The 19,554-nt window shown below is 40.8% G+C and overlaps 1 protein-coding gene and 1 pseudogene across 2 annotated transcripts; one reads left to right on the plus strand and one right to left on the minus strand.

Annotated features, from left to right (window-relative positions):
* Positions 1–687: 687 nt before the first annotated feature.
* On the plus strand, positions 688–2,115 carry LOC145033371 (protein SENSITIVITY TO RED LIGHT REDUCED 1 pseudogene; annotated as a pseudogene). The gene is made up of 2 exons (XR_013677511.1): positions 688–790; positions 1,209–2,115. The product of XR_013677511.1 is annotated as a protein SENSITIVITY TO RED LIGHT REDUCED 1 pseudogene (transcript).
* A 14,247-nt stretch (positions 2,116–16,362) lies between these two features.
* Positions 16,363–18,518, minus strand: OZS1 (C4-dicarboxylate transporter/malic acid transport protein). The gene is made up of 3 exons (XM_078982662.1): positions 17,837–18,518; positions 16,941–17,746; positions 16,363–16,865 (listed from the first exon to the last, which is right to left on the minus strand). Exons 1-3 carry the CDS (start codon positions 18,386–18,388, stop codon positions 16,523–16,525), a joined length of 1,701 nt encoding a protein of 566 aa, XP_078838788.1. The 5' UTR covers positions 18,389–18,518; the 3' UTR covers positions 16,363–16,522.
* Between the last annotated feature and the right edge of the window lie 1,036 nt (positions 18,519–19,554).

Raw genomic sequence — 19,554 nt, forward strand, 5'->3', positions numbered from 1 at the left:
AACAACCCAGTATTTTAAAAGTGTAAAATACACCCTTATACTATATAACATTAAAAGTTTCAACCGGTTGGACCGTGACCCGGGGTAGAAGGCAGGTCAATTGAGACCGTTTTTTTATAAAAATACGAACCGGCCGGGTTTCCTCTAAACCGCGGTTCAAGCGTTTATGTCGAACCGGTTAAAACCGGATTGACCCGTTTTAGTAGGGTTTAGATAGTTGGAACCAAGTAGCGAACGCCAAAACAACGAACCGTTTGCGGTTTCTTTAATGGTTTTCAATGTTTTTAAATATTTAAACTTTGTGGATATTAAATTATTGATTTTATACGTTTATGCATTTTGCATGAAAGTAAAAATATATAAAAATAAAAAAAAGATCATAAACCGGGTTGACCCGACGGTTCAACCGTTTGACCCGTGAACCGATCATCATACCGGGTCAACCAAATACCCACGTTTTAAAACATTGATTAATACACTTTGTGAACATGGATCCACAGCGCAATGCCTCGATCGTATATTATATCTATCAGTATTAACTGTAAGCATATATTGGGCTAGCATAGCTATTAGGTTATTATGTCGGGCCTTTATTTAAGGCTTTTGTTATGTATCTCTAGAAACCCTAATCTTTTTCTATTTATAATTCTTTATTTCATCTTTGTTATGTACAAACTTCTTTGATAACAAAATTCTATTTATTCATGGTAGGAGAACCTTTTGTGTCCACGCATGTCCTGATTTGATGTTTGCTGAAAGCTTCACGTTTGGCACTGGTCGATCGACCTAGGTTAGATTTTTGCTCTTGTTTCGTTGGGATTGTGATATAATTGTCATTGTGTGTGTTTTATATTTTGTATACCCGTTTTGCTGCTTGTTTGTATTTTATATTTTGTTAAAAGATTCAATTGTTTATAGTGCTTTTCATTTTGTTAAATCTGTTTAAACTTGCAACGTTATTGTTATGCTTTGTTGATAAAATTGAAATTAATTAAGCTAGCTTCCTGGTGATCCGGAATATGAACCCACGCACAGCGCAATCCCTTGGCATTATATTATATGTATCAGTATTGACATCAATATTTGATGAGGATGTTACATTGCTAATTCGATTTGTTGAAAAGTTAGGGTATATAACTAATTGCTAAATAACTGCAGATCCTATTCTAACAAATGATGGTAACCAAGTTCTGATCTCCATCTTGCAGATTCTTTACTGATATTTTTGATTACATAGCAAACTAGTATATGCATCACAATGGAAGCTTCTAACAGAAACCTGAAAACAGCTCTAGAACAAACACATTGGGCTCCTACAAACCTCACAACGACACCAGAAGGAGAAGACAAGTTGATGCAGAAGATGCAAATCTCTATTGCGAAACTAAAGAAATCTGGATTCTTTGCTGCTTTTCTAAATCAAATCCGTAACTCTGAAGCTTCATTCCATTTCCATAGGGTTACGGAATCAGAACACAAGTTAAAGATGGTCATTTACGGAATTGGAAGCATTGAATCATCTAAATCCTCTGAATTACAGCTTAGCCTTGCGATCCTGATGAAAAAAGAAGTGGATTGGATCGGAGATGTTGAAGTTTTCGATCCGATTATTTCTTTGACAGAATTGAAAGTTATTGAGGAACTCGGTTGTTGTGTTCTTTCGGTTAATGAGTGGTGTCAGAGAGAAGCTGTGAACCCGATTCTTTTTTTCATGCCACGTTGTCGAGTAACGCTATTTGAAAATCTCCTAAAGACCAACTGGAGACATGGTATGTTGAACCGAATTATTATACTTGGCAATAGTTTTAAGCACCAGAAGAACTATAGGTTGAAGCATTTATGTGCCATACAACCATTCACCAAAGAGTTTGAGATTTCTAACCTTTCGGAAGCATATATAAGAGCCGCCTTTGGGGGATTGAGTTGGCATTTCTTTAGCGTTGGTTGTGAGGCCAACCTCAAACTAACATGTTGATACTTTTCTAGTGGACTAACATATTATATGTGGTTTTTATTGTTGCCTACGTAATTTCTTACATGTTCGTTCTTTTGGCCACGCTATCGATAGATACAAAATTTGTATGCCAAATGTGAAGTTTGATAAAAAAAAAATTTCGTCGAATAAGAAATATGAAATAATTAGTTATGAAATATATTGGATATTAGATCAAAATCAGTATGGATTACATTGAACTTTATTGAGTTCAATAGATTACCACATCGTCTTTTTAAAAAACTATTAGCCCCACACAAAGTTTGTGAATAAGTGATTGTGTGATAATGAGCAAGGAATATCCGTCTTTCTCCTAAAAAGGATGTATTGAACTCATAATTCATTAGATACTTTTTATGAATGTCAACTCAGTATCGTAAGTAAATTGCTCCCGGTTGTTCAATCATTTGATAACCAGAGCCAATCTTTGAGAAATGATCACTATGAGTCAGACTCAATAAAATTTGATCAATCCTTTTTTCTGTCGTTAAGGTGGAGAACTGAACCAAGAATTCTCTTTTTTCATCATCAATCGAATCGTTGTTTGCAACCCACGATTCTATTTTATCATCAATCAATATAACTTTATTCTATTTTATCATCAATCAATATAATTTTATAACTTTTTTTCCTTCAATGCACTGATTAAGCTCTACAATGTCCATATAGATTGAATGTCAAGGACACCTAAACTTGCAACCTCATTCAATTTTCCCATTAAACGAACCATTGTGGATGCTTTAATAATAAATCTACTCACATGAATCATTTAATAAGTGGTCATAGAGTTTGGATCAGGTATGGTTGACTAGTTGATGTTTTGTATCTTGTTTTTGAAATTTTTATACGACTGACATTAAATATTTTTATGAATTTGATTATTATTTTTCGACCAACCAAACATTTTTTAGCCGGACACTGGCAAGATGTTAGCTAAAGAAAAAAAAAACTAATAAAATAAAGATAAAAAAACTTGGGGTTTGAATCCACTTACTCCCAAGAGATAAAATGACCATATTTACAAAAAAAAAAAAAAAAAAAAAAAAAAAAAAAAAAAAAAAAAAATCTTAACAGATAGATTTATCAATCGAAGGACCAACTATTCATAAAAGTAAAACCTCAAGGATTGTCTATGTCTTGATGTTGAAAGACGTATTAAAACTAAAAAATTGTCGGAACCATAGGGACCATTTTTGAAGCTTACACATGTAACGCCTTGTTTCGAATAAAGTTCTAATTCGAGGTTGTGGCCCGAAGAGCGGTCATCATAAGGATTTGTGCCTTTATAAAGGTAAGATTTAGGCCCATTTGAATATGGGTAATGTAGGTATGTGACCCAATAGTTCAGTTTACACTTTGGAGTCAAGGATAAAACGGGAATATAGTATTTCAGACTTCTTTTATGAATTTTGGATTTTATTTCGTTTTTTTTTTCAGGTTAAATAAATCTTATAGAAGTGAGGGGCTTCTCATTACCTTTTCGTAGATATAAGGATCGCCGGAATCGGGTTTATAACGAAGAAGTTATCGCATTCAGAAGTTTCTTGGTTTCCAGGCATAGCCGAGTACGCGGGGCGTACTTGACCAGGATGATCGCGAATGTTCTTTAGTGTACGCTAGGCGTACGCAAATCAGATCAGAACCCTATTTTAGGGTCTTGGACCCTATTTAAACTCCTTATCCCATAGTCTAACCCTAATATCTTCAGCCTCGGCCCTCTAAAACCCTAGAAATCGTCATATATCATCCATGGTGGCATTTTGAGCTTATGGAGTCCATTTTTGGAGTGTTTGGTCCATTTTCAAGAAGATGGAGTTTGATGCAAAGAAAGGAATCAAGGACGAGCTTATGGATCTGGCTTTTAGGACTGATTCTCAGCTTGATGGAGGTATAAAATCTTAAACTTGGTGGTTATTTCCTTAGATCTCTTATGTTGAGCTTTTGGTTCCTTTTGGTCCCAAGGATCAAGCTTTATAGACCAAATATGATTATTTAGGCTTAGGGTTGCCACCCTTGGTTCTATTTGAGTCCCTAAGACAGAAAGTTGCCATCTTGAAGGTCTTAATGGGTGCATGCATAAGTTAAGGTCACTTTCATGGAAGTAAAATGTCATTTTTGGATTTTGGGCTTGTTTGGGGCATGCAAAGTCACCAAGTCGATGACTTTATGGATTTAGACGTTATTTGGGACTTAGATCTGAGTTTGGGACGTAAAGTCTTCATGTATTAAGCACTTAATGGATTTTAGAGATAAGTTGTATGTACGCTGGGAGTACTATGTAGTACATTGGGGGTACTATGTTGTCCATTGTGCGTACAACTCTTCGCCCAGTACGAAAAGCGTAGAAAAGAGGTACGCTGGGTGTATGCTCTCAGGAAGACTTGGGCCTTAGCGGACTTTGGACCTTTGGGCCCTAATGGTTTTGGGCCTATATTTACTAGTTGTTGGGCCAAATATAGAAATGGAATTCACTTTTGTTGGCCTCGGTTTGACCAATTCTTGGACTGGGTTGTTGTCGGCCTTTGTGGGCCAACTGGAAACAAGATTATGGACTAGAGAAATTATTGGGCTTTTAGACAAGACCCATATGGAGGTTTGGGCCTAATTTGGAAAATTGGGCCACTGATGGATTTATGGACATTATAATGTTGGGCTTTTGTTTTGGGTTTAGGCCTTAGTTTTGGATCATACGGGTCTAGGGGTAGAATGGTCATTTTACCCCATATGTGTATTAAGGTTATGGTATTGGAACCCAATTATTAATTGGGTATTGTTTAATGTTAGTAGTTCTGGAATCTGTTAACCAGAAGTTAGAGTTTTATCTGCGGGTCTTCAGCAGTGCCAGGTGAGTTGTCCTCACTATACTAAGGGGTCTAAGGCACCAATGCCGGCCCATTGGATTTGATATCCTAGTAGTTATTGATATGTTGTGTGACAACATAATTTATTCCGTCAGAAAAACCATTCCCGTTAAATAAAACCGTTCGTATTCATATTGTCCCGTTAACCTTTGAGTTAACTTAATTTAATCGCGACTTTTATTTCAGTTTCGTAAGTGTCGGGATGCGTTATAAACATTAAAATATTTTCCATAATTGTTTGGAAAATTATAATTTTCATCTAAGTCATGATTACGTCAAATTATCGGGTACGACCAAAAGCACCGTCTAACGGTAGTATCAGGTAGAATTCCACCAGGCCACAAACTCAACCGCTATATAAGGGATTGAGCGACATCATTTTGAAGATTTTTTTCTCTCTCTAAACACTTTCTCTCACTACTCTCTCTCTAGAACTCAAAATTAGTCCAAAAACCCCATTTCAAGCATCATTTAGTAAGCAATCCATCCTAAACTTGTTGTTAAACTTGAATAGCATGCAAATCCATGTTGAAATCACCCAAAACACATGTGAACATGTGTTTACGGTTTGGGGACCCTCCCAAAACCGTGAACACCTCTTATGAGGGTTTTGTGCCAAAAAAACCCTTCCAAACCGCATTTAAGGCTTAGATTCGACTTAGAAACTTGCATGCATGAACTAAGGACCCCAAAATCATGACATTTGATGTATGAACATGAGTTAACGGCCCAAGAACATTCTTGGACTGTAAACCCCCATGCATGAACCATAAACACCTCTTAAGGTGTTAAAAATACCCTTAAACACCACCAAAAGCTTTCAAACGTATCTAGGACCTTCTACTCCATCACTTGAAGCACCAAATCATACAAGAAAGGAACAAACATGAGTTTACGGTCCAAGAACATTCTTAGACCGTAAACCCTCGTTCTTAGACCTTAAACACCTTTTAGAGTGTTAGTTTGCCCCTAAACACCTTCAATGAACTTCCATGAGTGCATATAACCTTATAACCCTTCAAGAAGTGCATCAAAACCTTCATAAATGGGATAAACTATAGTTTACGGTCCAAGAACATTCTTAGACCGTAAAATCATCTTCCTAGACCATAAACTCTTCAAATGGGTGTTTTAAATGTCCTTAACACCTTGAATGGCTTGTATGTTGGACTAGAACCACATGTGATTAACCTACAACCACCAACACCCATGAATCATGAACAAACATGAGTTTACGGTTGCAAACTCATGTGTTTAAGGTATTAAACTCCCCAAGAATATCTTCATAGACCGTGAACTCCATTTCCAAGGCCGTTTCAAGTCCCGATCACTTCCTAAGCCATGGAATCAACCCTAGAACTTTCTCGTGTGCATTGTAAGACTTTTTGGCATCCAAGAACACACCACCCATGAGTTTACGGCCGTAAACTCATGGGGATATGGTCAATGGACCGTAAACTCCTCAAAGAGTTTACTTTTGAAGAGTAAACTCCATATCTAGGTCCTACACATCCATAGATGTCACTCGGGTCACTCCGAACACTTGTATTGAAGTGTTTTCACATCTCAAAGTGTATATTCATATCTAATTAGTGGTTCAAAGTCTAATTAGGTACAATTGTGTATCATTTCATATTACATAGGAACCTCGCGCGTTATTAAGCCCCGAACCGACACATAGCATCCAAACCGACACATTTTCTCGTCTGGTGAGTTCATACCCCTACCCATTTTCAATGTTTTCACTGTTTTTAGGGGGGAATACAAGCAAAGTACAAGGGATACTTGTACTCAAAAATGGTTTTACATATGTTAATTTTAATATTTCATATGCTTTTAAAATTGTCAGTCATAACAAACAACCATTGAACTTGCAGAACACACTATCATTTTATTTGTGAAAAACATTATAAATTGTTGTATTTTATATTTTCACAAATGGATTTTCCCACATCATAACAGTTAAAAGCATAACATTGAACTTTGAACATTAACTTAGAATATTGTTTTGTCCTCAGTAACACTCCACAGAGATATGCGAGTGGAGGATAGTCATTTGATCTTTCTGTATTATTACTAGTAAATTTGTTATACCTATAAATTGGAGACACGTCCTCGGAGAACACTCCACAGAGATACGCGAGTGGAGGACCGCCCCCGTAACCAGAATCTCTTAGATAGGGAGCGTGACTTGAGTGTATAGATCTATACGGAGCTGACTACCCCACACCTGGCTGCTAGCTACAGCCGAACCGAAAGGTTCAAGGGTGACGAAAGTCTTAAAGGGTGATGGACTACTTATTGCCATAATTAGTCTATCGTATGGTTATGGAACTCGCAATTTGGATAACAGAGATTTAGTTTTTAGTAATAATGGGTTTAGTAACTAGTTTATGTTGTATTTATTAGTTTTAGACAAAACTTCAAAAATGGTCCCTGTGGTTTTCGAAAATATCAAGTTTAGTCCTTAAGTTCAAAAAACCTCACAGATGGTCCCTATGGTTTCAAAACTTTTAACAAATGATCCTTTTCTCTAACGCCGTTAGATTTTGGCCGTTAAGTGAAGGGTATTTCTATCTTTTCACTACCACAGGGACCATTTATGAAGTTTTGTCTTATTTTAAAAATAATTATATAATATAAAAGGGTCTCTCTCTCTCTCTCTCTCAAAAATCTCGATGTAAACTTCACACCTCGTCATCTCATGGTGGCCCATCCCTACCAGACACACTTTGTTGCCAGCACGTGTGGCGGTGAGAGCCATTGTCATTGTCTTGTTGAAACCTGCACAATCAAAGCTCATATACACTCCACTTCCCGTGGCTTTCTGTATGGATTCCACTTATCCTTTCATATCCTAAGTTTATTAAATCTGATGGATACCCACAATTTGAAACATAAATCCACTGGATGCACCACCTGTTGATTGAACCCATAATCAAAATTAGGATTTCAACATCTTATTGGGGACGATGATGATGTAAAAGTATAAACTTTACCTGATTGGCAAGAGATCCGTGGACGGGAGGAGTGGCAAAAAATTTCATATCCGGGCGAAGATTATATCGGCCTTCTTTGCATTGTGTACATCCCCAACAGCTAATTCCAGGCTCAAGAGCTACACAATCAACAAGGACAAGATCCTTCACATTGCTCAGAATTTCTTTAATCACACCAGCACATTCATATTCGATACCCATCGGTTCTTTCACCACAAAATATGCACATCTTGATGTCTGTGTATGTTTTCACAGTAAAATTTGTATCGAGGATCAATTACATCGATTGTTACTCTATATATTCTATGTTTTCACAGTAAAATTTGTGACCAGGTTCAGGGCGGAGTTTGCACCGGCTGTCGAGCTTCAGCAGTTGGCCAAGGAGTTTCTGGATATGAGACAGACGACGGAGACTGTGGCGGAGATCACTGCCAAGTTCCGGGAGAGGGCTTTGTTGGTGCCCCAATATGCTGGTGACGAGGATATGAGGAGGACTCATTATCACGATATGCTTCGAGCTGACATCCGGGAGCATGTTAGGGAGAGGGAGATAGATTTGGAGCACATCCGGAAACGGAAATTAGAGGAGGGACAGACAGGAGGGGTTTCGGGAAAGAAGCCCAAGGGATTAGATATGGGGCCGAAAGGCCAACAGGGACAGGGACGCTGCCGGAAATGTGGCAAGGCACACGAGGGGGCGTGCAGGATGGGATCATCAGGCTGCTACAAGTGCGGAAAGTTTGGGCACATCAGCAGGGATTGCACTGCTCCTGCAGCAGTTATTCAGACATCGGATTTGCTGTGTTTCCACTACAACCAGAGGGGCCACAAGAAGGCCAATTGCCCCTAGTTGATAGCTTCAGCGTCGGTGAAGGCGCCAGCTCCAGCGAGCCTGCGGATCACGGATGGCCGACAGGGCAAGGCAGAGGCTCCAGTGGTGAGGAGCCGAGCATTCCAGCTGACTACCGAGGAGGCACGCACCGCGCCCGATGTAGTGACGGGTATGATTCTTTCCTTCTATCTTTTGTTTTGTGATGTTATGATATTGATTAGTACTCCGTGTGTGTATATATGCATTAGGATCGTTCCATGTGAACGGCATCCCAGTTCAGGTATTGTTCGACTCGGGTGCATCCCGATCGTTCGTTTCTCTTGCACTTAGCAAGAGGTTTCATGAGACTTCAGGCGAGTTAGATTGCCCGTTAGAGGTAGAGATTGCTGATGATCGATCGGTGCGAGCATCGGTGGTGTTTCGAGATTGCGTTCTGCGACTGTTTGAGTAGCGTTACCTGGTGGACTTGGTTTCCATTCCATTGCGTGGGAACAAGGTGATTATTGGCATGGATTGGTTGAGCCCTAATGGGGCGGTGATAGACTGCACGCAGCAGCTAGTGCAAGTCAGGACCCCGAGCGGGGGAGAGTTAGTGATTCATGGCGAAAGGCCGCAGTGTGGACCCACTGTGTGTTCAGCAGCGAGGGCTAGGCGCTATCGTCAGCAGGGATGCGCAGGATATGTCGCGTATGTGACGGATACCCGAGAGGCGGGAAAAGCGACAGTGAGCGAGGTTCCGGTGGTTCGAGATTTTGTAGATGTTTTCCCGGGGGAGCTACCTGGGATACCTCCGGAGCGACAGGTGGAGTTCAGGATTGACCTTATCCCCGTTGCGGGTCCGATAGCCAAAGCACCGTATCGATTGGCTCCTCCCGAGATGCAGGAGTTGTCTACGCAGCTGTAGGAGCTGCTAGACAAGGGATTCATTCGTCCGAGCAGTTTGCCTTGGGGAGCCCCGATCCTATTTGTGAAGAAGAAGGATGGGTCGCATCGGATGTGTATAGATTATCGGGAGCTGAACAAGGTGACGGTGAAGAACCGTTACCCACTCCCGAGGATTGATGACCTTTTTGACCAGCTTCAGGGAGCATCTTGGTTCTCCAAGATTGACTTGCGTTCGGGTTATCATCAGATGAGATTAAGGGAGGAGGATACGCAGAAGACCGCGTTTCGGACACGTTATGGCCACTATGAGTTTGTGGTGATGCCGTTTGGGCTCACCAATGCTCCTGCCGCGTTCATGGATCTCATGAATCGCGTTTGCAGACCGATGCTGGATCGGTCTGTAATAGTCTTTATCGATGACATCTTGGTTTATTCCAAGACTCAGGAGGAGCACGAGAAGCATCTAAGAGAGGTGTTGGAGGCCCTGAGGAGGGAGAGCTTGTATGCCAAGTTCTCCAAGTGTGAGTTCTGGTTGCGTGAGGTGCAATTTCTTGGGTACCTCGTCAACCAGAACGGGATTCTGGTCGATCCGGCCAAGGTCGAGGCCGTGATGAGATGGGAGGTTCCGAAGTCTCCATTTGAGATTCGGAGTTTCCTGGGATTAGCGGGTTACTATCGGAGATTTATCCAGGATTTCTCCAAGATAGCCGTACCCCTGACGCGGCTGACGAAGAAAGCCGTGGTCTTTCGGTGGGGACCCGAGCAGCAGGCTGCATTCGAGACACTGAGACAGAGGTTGTGCGAGGCGTCGATCTTAGCCCTGCCAGAGGGCGTGGAGGATTTTGTGGTTTACTGTGATGCATCCATTTCGGGGTTGGGCGCAGTTCTGATGCAGAGAGGGCATGTCATTGCCTACGCTTCGAGGCAGCTCAAGCCTCACAAGGCGAACTACCCGACGTATGATTTGGAGTTGGGGGTTGTGGTCTTCGCCCTCAAGATTTGGCGACATTACCTCTACGGGGTTCGTTGTACCATCTACACGGACCACAAGAGTCTGAGGTATCTCATGGACCAGCCAAATCTGAACATGAGGCAGCGTCGGTGGTTGGATGTGGTGAAGGATTATGATTGCGAGATCCTTTACCACCCGGGGAAGGCCAACGTGGTGGCCGATGCGCTTAGCCGCAAGGCAGCTCCGATCAGGGACGTATGCATGAGGATGACCGCAGTGACTCCTCTATTGGAGCGAATTCGAGGAGGCTCAACAGGAGGCTATTAAGGAGGAGCATCGGAAGAGCGAGCGCGTGGTGGGTCAGGTGTCCTCCTTTTATTATGATAGCCGAGGACTATTGACACTACACCGTAGGGTGTGGGTGCCGTATCACGGAGGCGAGTGCCAGGTTTTGATGGAGGAGGCACATAAGTCCCGATTCTCTATTCATCCCGGGGCAACGAAGATGTATGGGGATCTTCGTCTGGATTATTGGTGGCCCTGTATGAAGCGGGATGTGGCTTGGTACGTTGAGCGGTGCTTGACCTGCAGGAAGGTCAAGGCCGAACATCAGAGACTGCATGGAAAGATGCAGCCGTTGGATATTCCACTGTGGAAATGGGAAGATATCACGATGGACTTTATTACGAAGCTTCCCAGGACCTCGCGTGGAGTGGATTCGATTTAAGTCATCGTGGATCGATTGACCAAGAGTGCTCACTTTATTCCGATCCAGGAGAGCATATCGGTCGAGAAATTGGCCGACATCTATATCAGGGAGATCGTGGCGCGGCACGGGGTGCCGGTATCGGTGATCTCGGACAGGGACATGCGTTTTACTTCCAGGTTTTGGAAGAGATTTCATGACGAGTTGGGCACTCGTTTGCATTTTGGCACCGCCTTTCACCCCCAGACGGATGGCCAGAGCGAGCGGACCATCCAAACTTTGGAGGATATGTTGCGGGCATGTGTGTTAGATTTCGGTGGTAGCTGGGATACCTGTCTTCCCTTGGTTGAGTTCTCATACAACAACAGCTACCACGCGAGTATTGACCGACCACTTTTCGAGATGTTGTACGGGCAGAGGTGCAGAACCCCAATATGTTGGGGTGAAGTTGGCCAGAGAGTCATGGGAAGCACCGAGGTGGTGCTCGAGACGACCGAGAGGTTCCAGCAGGTTCGGAGCAGACTTCAGACTGCTCAGAGTCGGCAGAAAAGTTATGCCAACAAGCGTCGATCCGACTTGGAGTTCCAAGTCGGGGATATGGTTCTCCTGAAAGTGTCGCCTTGGAAAGGCGTCATTCGATTCAGGAAGCGGGGCAAGTTGGGCCCAAAATTCATCGGACCGTTCAGGGTTGTAGCCCGGGTGGGCAAGGTGGCGTATAGGCTGGATCTGCCAGCCGAGCTCAGTCAGATCCACAGCACTTTCCATGTTTCTCAGCTGCAGAAGTGTCTAGTGGACGATTCAGCGGTAGTACCGTTGGAGGATATTCAGGTTGATGACAGCTTGAATTACATTGAGCGACCAATCGCAATACTCGACAGGAAGTCGAAGGATTTGAGGAACAAGAGGGTAGAACTAGTGAAGGTGCAATGGCAGCACCGCAAGGGTTCGGAATGGACTTGGGAGCCGATGGACGAGATGATGGCGCATTACCCCGAGCTGTTTCAGGATCGAGCAACAGACTTCGAGGACGAAGTCTAAAATAAGTGGGGGAGATTTGTAGCACCTGGTTCCTGGTATGTAAATCTTATTTGAGTATTTCCCATTTTAGCCTTGGACTCGGCGAGTCATAGGTCTGACTCGCCGAGTAGGGACGAGACTCAGGACACGTTTAAGTTGGCGACTCGGTGAGTCCATATCATGGACTCGGCGAGTCACTGCTGTTGGATGAAACCCTAAGTTTCAGGGGTTTGCACCCTATTTAAACCTCATATCCGTCCCTTTCCAGCCCCCATTCACCCCCAGAGTTCCCAACCCTCGTCCTAAGCTTGTTTCTTGTGAGTTTGAGGCTCTTGTGTGTATTCTTAAAGGTTTTGAGGTAAGAAGGGGAAGAAGATCAAGAGGAAGGAGAGCCATCCAAGCATCATTGTGTTTTTCAGCTGTTTCATTGAGGTATATCTCGTTTTCCCCCTGTTTCTATGCTTAAGATTTCATTTAAGACACTCTTGAGCAATTCCCCAAGCTTGCATGTGCATAATGTTTCGTAATAAGTGGATTGGCCTTTAGATCTAGGCAAGATTGAGCTCCAGGAGCTCAGATCTATTAACTTTATGGACCCATGTGGCTTGTTCATCCTAGATCTACCCTTTTGAAGCATTTTGAACCCTAAAATCCATATTGGTGAATATCCACACGTAAAGTTGGAAACTTTACGTGTGATTCGTGTCTTAGAAGCCCAGATCTATGAATGGCATGAACTGAAATCGAACAAATCGGTGTATTTAATGTATGCATGGCGGCGACTCGGCGAGTCGTTCATGTGACTCGGCGAGTCTGCTCGCGAGTCACCGAATTGGTCCCTTTATGCTGTATCGAGTTTGAGCAGTGAGTCACAGGGGGTGACTCGGTGAGTTGGAAGCTGAACTCACCCATGGTAGGACTCGGCTAGTCATGGCCTGGCTCGGCGAGTCCAAGGCAATCTTCATAGATCAAGAACAGACTCGGCGAGTTGTTCATACAACTCGGCGAGTCTAAGCATGAGTGTTCATCGAATGAAGATGAACTCGACGAGTTGTTCATACAACTCGGCGAGTAGGACGAAGAACTTTAATGTCAGTTTAGAAGAAGAACTCGTCGAGTCATAGCCTAACTCGACGAGTAGAACCAGGGACTCAGGACAATCGTCTGGATATGGACTCGGCGAGTTGGAAAGCCAACTCGGCGAGTCGGGTCAACTGAAAGTTGACCCTGATTTTGACTTAGGGTTAGACCAGGGGTAAAATGGTCAGTTTACCCAAAGGACAGTTAGCAGTGTGTGATTGAGTATGTTGTGGGAATTGCAGTCGGAGGAGTTTCGGAGCAGCAGCAGCGGTCAGTCAGTTCCCGATCAGTTCAGCAGCTACTTTGAGGTGAGTCGCCTTCCAGTAGCGGTGGGTCTAAGGCCACAATGCCGGCCCACCAGTAGGAGATGTGTGATTAGATGATTGTCTTTGTGATATTCATCTAGGGTTGCTAGACTATGTGATATATGTGTTATGTGGTAGTAGTAGTAGGGGTGAAATAGTCCCCAGTATCCTGTCGAAAGGACCGAAGGGGAGGCCAGCACCCAGATATGCTAGGCAGTATCCGGTCGAAAGGACCGAAGGGGAGGCCAGCACCCAGATATGCTAGGCAGTATCCGCTCGAAAGGACCGAAGGGGAGGCCAGCACCCAGATATGCTAGGCAGTATCCGGTCGAGAGGACCGAAGGGGTAGGTCGGGCACCCAGATATGTATGACAAATTTACGTATGTTATGTGATTATGTGGTATGTGGTACAGTGGGGGAACTCACTAAGCTTTGTGCTTACGTTTTACAGTTTTGTTTTCAGGTACCTCTTCACCGAAGGGGAAGGAGCTGGCGCGGTAGCGGCACATCATGCACACACTCTGGTTTCCGCATTTACGAGATTCACTGGGATTTGTACTCTGATATTTTGATAGGTTGTATGGTTTGGCTTTTAAACATGGGTTGCGTTGTGTTGTGGTTTGTTCAAACGATGTTTTAATTATTAATGTTTTCTAAAGTAAGGTTTTAAAACGAAATTTTTGGATGTGAAAATTGGGTCGTTACAGTATTACTTAAATCTAAGTCAAAGTTAAATACTTGATAACCGTGACGCCATTACTCCTCAAATTCTCAGTTTCTAATATATATATATATATATATATATATATATATATATATATATATATATATATATATATATATACAGAGAGAGAGAGAGAGAGAGAGACAGACAGAGAGAGAGAGAGAGAAAAAATTTTCAAAAATGGTCCCTTTGGTATGTATTTTTTTTGGAGTTTTGGTCCAAACCATGATTTTTTTGGATTGGAGGTCCTTTTGACCATGTTTGATTGTGATTTTAATCCCTCAAAAAACTGAAATTACTGTAATACCCTTATGCATTTTTTTCTTTTATTCTTTATCTATTTAAATAATTAAAAAATAATAAAACATACACACATTCTCTCTTTCTCTCTCTCTCTCTCTCTCTCTCAACAAACAAGAAAACCCATCCTCATCTATTTCTTCCCCAGAAAACCTAGGATGAGCCACCGTCAATTTTCTCCATATCTTGTTCATCTTTTTCCTCCTCCCAATCTTTAGTCTACTTATTCCTTCACTTTCCGGCCTCTACCACTCGATCTTTTAAACATCCTTATTTGGGGTGGTTCATGGTGGCAGAAGGAATGAGTAAGCAAGGGATGGTGTCGGTGTCGACTGGAATAATCATGAGAAAGACCATCGTATTTAGGTTTTGATTTCACCAATGCATCCAGGTTAGTTTAATTTGATAAACTTAGGTCTCAATTTGATGAATGTATTTGGGTTCTGGTTCTGATTTCGTTTTTTATAGAGTTTGACCAATACAGTTTTCAGTTTTGTTTTCGAATTTTGTTTTTTGAAGCAAAAAACCCCAAAATAAGAATATGAAATTGATTTGTATTTGTGTGTGGTTATCGTTTTTAGAAATTGGTATGCGTGTTTAAGCAGATGTCTTATTACCTAGAAGCCTTCACAGAAAGAACAACTCATGAAATCTTCAATCGATTCTCTTTATTCTGTTCATGGAATCTCAATTGTAATCTATCAATTTTGATTTTCTATTGCAGGTTTTTTGCGTTGAACATCGATCGTACAAGTCTCATGAATGCTCAAACTCGGATCACAACAATAGAAAAGTTTTGGTTTGTGAAATATGTTTGATGACGATCGAGATTCCATTAAACAAAAAAAGAGAAGAAAATGAGAACATTTTGATTTTGGAAAAGAATCAGAGATCTAGAAATTGTGATGCGAACAAGAAGAAGAAACCAATGTGTATTGTTTGATTGTGATTGAAAAATTGAAGCAAAAAAGATTTAAATCATACAATATGATTCTTCGTTTAGTTGATTGTGTTTGTGTACACTTAGTCAAGGATTGTAAATGAGCATTGGAAGTCGTCGAAATATGGTGGAGAGTGAAGAGGATGAGTCGTCGAAATCTATTGAGAGAGAGAGAGAGAGAGAGAGAGAGAGAGAGAGAGAGAGAGAGAGAGAGAGAGAGAGAGAGAGAGAGAGAGAGAGAGAGAGAGAGATTGTGTGTGTGTGTTTTATTATTTTTTAATTAATTAAATAGATAAAGAATAAAAAAAATACATAAGGGTATTACAGTAATTTCAGTTTTTCGAGGAATCAAAATCACAATCAAACATGATCAAAATGATCAACAATCCAAAAAATCCGTAGTTTGGATTAAAACCCCAAAAAAAATCATATCTCAGAGACCATAAGGGAATCATATGTATTAGTTTATCAATATTAGAAATCACACCATCTTTTAGTAACGGTTCGATTATAATGCTTCAATTATATTTGTTGGTTCGGTTTTGATGTGATTTTCGATTAATATGTTTACCCTCAATATTTTCCACGTAAGTCTCTTTTGAAATTCAAATCGTCGATCTTAACATGTTATACTAATCTTGCGCAACGCCTAAGTATATAATAAAAAGTAATTCACTCATATAATAAAAAGTATACTAATCTTAACATGTTATACTAATCTTGCGCAACCCTGGAGATTACGCCTAGTTCTAAGTAATTCAGGCATATAATAAAAAGTATACGTTCAATTAATAAATCCAGTAAGATACATTTGCATTTGATGATAGATAGGAATTGTTTAATACATTCGTATGAAAATCACAAACTATATATGGCTCATGGCTTCGTTTACCTGTACGAATCTCACAACTTGATGTTCGATTGTTCTTATTCTTTCTCAAGTGTTTGCTTATCTCCTGAACCGTTCTTTCTGATCGACACCAAGGACTGCTTTGCCCAACGCTTCAAATTCATAGGTTTTTTCTCTCTGTCTCTGATATGTCTCGTCTTAGTGATTGCAATGGCGAGATCATTAGGAAACAAAGTCTGCCAAAAAAATGCGTGAAGTAAGGTGGACACAAATAGGACCAACACCATGGTTGATGAGAGAAACGACAGTGTCAATGCAATTCCTTTGCTTTCGACACTCGGATTATATTCTGCGTATTTGATTGCTGCGATTGAAATGGTAGTCATTGGGAACGTGTAAGACCACCAAGCTACTGAAAACCTGCAACATAATGAATCGAATCATCAATTTCAGAAGCAAAACCTCAATTGGGGATTTACTTTTTTACACTTTTACCTGAATCCCCAGAAGAAATTGAGTCGTACAACAAGAGAGATATAAAGAAACAGTGCGATGAAGTAGCAAGTCCTTGCAGACCCATCAAATTCACCATACAGAGCCTCCCAAGCAATACTAGCAGCAGATGGAGCTGCAATAAACATGGAGTAAACAGGATGCAACTCCTTAGGCAAAGCTACACTTGTAGGCAATCTCTGATACAATGTCACAAAAAGCACAAGATAATGAGCAAACCCAACTGCCCAAAGAAACTTCCCTGGTTCTTTCCACCCAACTTTCGCAGCCAAAACTGCTCCAACAAAGTTCCCAACAACCGATAAATGAGAAGAAGGGTTAGCCACTTTACAAAGCCTTCTCTTCCCTCCAGAAAGCCATTGCCCATAGATTTTAAGCTCGAGAAGGAAATAAGGTATCATGAACACACACCATAACGCTGGGTGAAGTTCCTTTTGAGATATCATAGGTGGAGCCCCTATCGCCAAGAACATGCACACCACCCATGGTGCAAAAAAGAAGTTGATACGAACAGGGTGGAAGTATTCTCTTCTAATCGCTTCAAAGTAGAATATGCATTTCAGAAGGTAAGTAGTCGTGACACATACAAGGACCAATAGTGCCAAAATCCAAAGAAGAAGGTTAATATATGGTGGAATATGTAAGAACTTGGTGGCTGGGCTGATTGAAAGATTGTGCCATAGTATCGCTTGGCTGCTTAACCCTAGACACATACCAAAACAACCAATTGGGAATCGAAGTAGAAATGGCCATTGTTTGTCTTTTGGTAGAAGAATGTCTTCGGTATCCTGCAAAGAGTCAAGGGCAAATAGGTAATTAACTTAAAGGGTTGCTGGTGTCTTAATACGTTAAAGATAAAAACAATTACTAATATATACCTTGACTTGATCAAGTTCGGGTCCTGTAAGAGCAGCAAAGTATCTACCAGCAGGAACACTTTTATTAAGAGATTGATCAAGAAGTGCAACACCATCATCGCCAATATTCTTCTGAAACTGATCCATTCCACTTTCTTTTCTCAATGGCAACATGAAAGAGTTCTGTTTTCCTAAAGTGGATTTTGTTCTGAAAATATTAAACTCTCCATTCTTGCAATTTGGGTCAATACCATGACTATGAGACGAACCAAACCCTCCAAAACTTCTTCCGCTTCTTGGAAGCGTTTTTTGTTCGTTATGTGCTTTGTTAATCTTGGAGACGCCTGTTTCTAGTGACACTTGTCTGCTGAAACCCCTGTGAATATTATTACTTCTTTTGCCATCTCGAAGCCTGGTCAACTGTGGCCGGTTTGACCGGGCTTTTTCTGCCATTTTACTACCTTGTTTGGCTTCTTCTTCTTCTTCCTCTTCATCATCTTCTTCATGAACTACTTCATGGATATCCACAAAATGGATATTTGTTGGGTTTTGGGAATTCCGTTCCTTACCCATTTCGTGATGAAACTCTGATGTACTTTTTTAATCGTAGTGCAAGTTTTTAGGGTATTTAGTTGTTTGATAGTTTATAGAATGCATAAAAATTAAAAAACAAGTCTCGTCATATATTTGTAACGTAGAAATGAGGAAGTGCAAGGATGATTTTTGTATAATTTCACATGCAATATATGCATTGTTGGGTTGTGATTGTTAGGGTCACGGGAAGTGGTTCAGTTTGTGGTGAGTGTTTGTATTGAATTTAATGGAAAGGAGTCAAAGGGGGGCTTTTTGAAGGGGTATCTCGTGAGAGAAGAGAACTGCTGTCTACAATTTCTATTTTCTTCCATGAACATATGTAAAAACAACGTGGATTAATTTAAGCCTTTAGAATTATGATATTAGAATAAAAAAGAAGCAATTATTTACTACCTCTTAATTAAGGACACGATTTGGATAATTTTATGTTTTATTTCTATTTTTTTATTTTTTATCCTTTATTACTAGCCCTTAGAAAAAGAATACACGATGTGGATAATTTTATGTGCATGAAGTTCTGCAGGATCAATAAAGATGAATTTTAGAAGGAATGGTCGAATTTATTTTCAAATTATACGCATAAATTGGAGACTCATTCGCAAACTAAGGCTACAGGGGAGTGGACTTGGTTTTAACCGATAGTTCCGCCACATCATCACCCAAAACACTATCCCCTCACTACGGTTTTTACCGTACAATCTCTCTCTTCACCAAAATACTATCACACTCCCAATTCTCTCTCTCCTTATTTATTTGATTTCTCTCTTCTTTCTCAACCAATCAATTTTTTTTCTTTTCTCTCTCCTAACCATTCTCCCACCCTTGGTGTGGTATCAAATTGATGATATGAGAAAAATTATAAGTTGGCATCTATGTGGCATAAAAAGTAGTGTGGTTTCAGTAGCATTACTCCCTCCAGCCTAACATCACGCCAAATAATTTATAAAATAAAAATCTTCTTTCAACTTTTCATATAAAAAATAAAGGATTTTTAATATATGCTCTAAGATCATATATATATATAAAAAGCATTAAATATCATAAATATTATCATAACAAATCATATTAAATCAGGACAATTGGTTTTGGGTATAGGCCTTTTTAAAACCAAAAATTTTTAGTTTGGGTTCGGTTAGGATGTTATA

Source organism: Lactuca saligna, chromosome 3, assembly GCF_052625555.1.
Source record: "Lactuca saligna cultivar CGN05327 chromosome 3, ASM5262555v1, whole genome shotgun sequence".
Classification (NCBI taxonomy): Eukaryota; Viridiplantae; Streptophyta; class Magnoliopsida; order Asterales; family Asteraceae; genus Lactuca; species Lactuca saligna.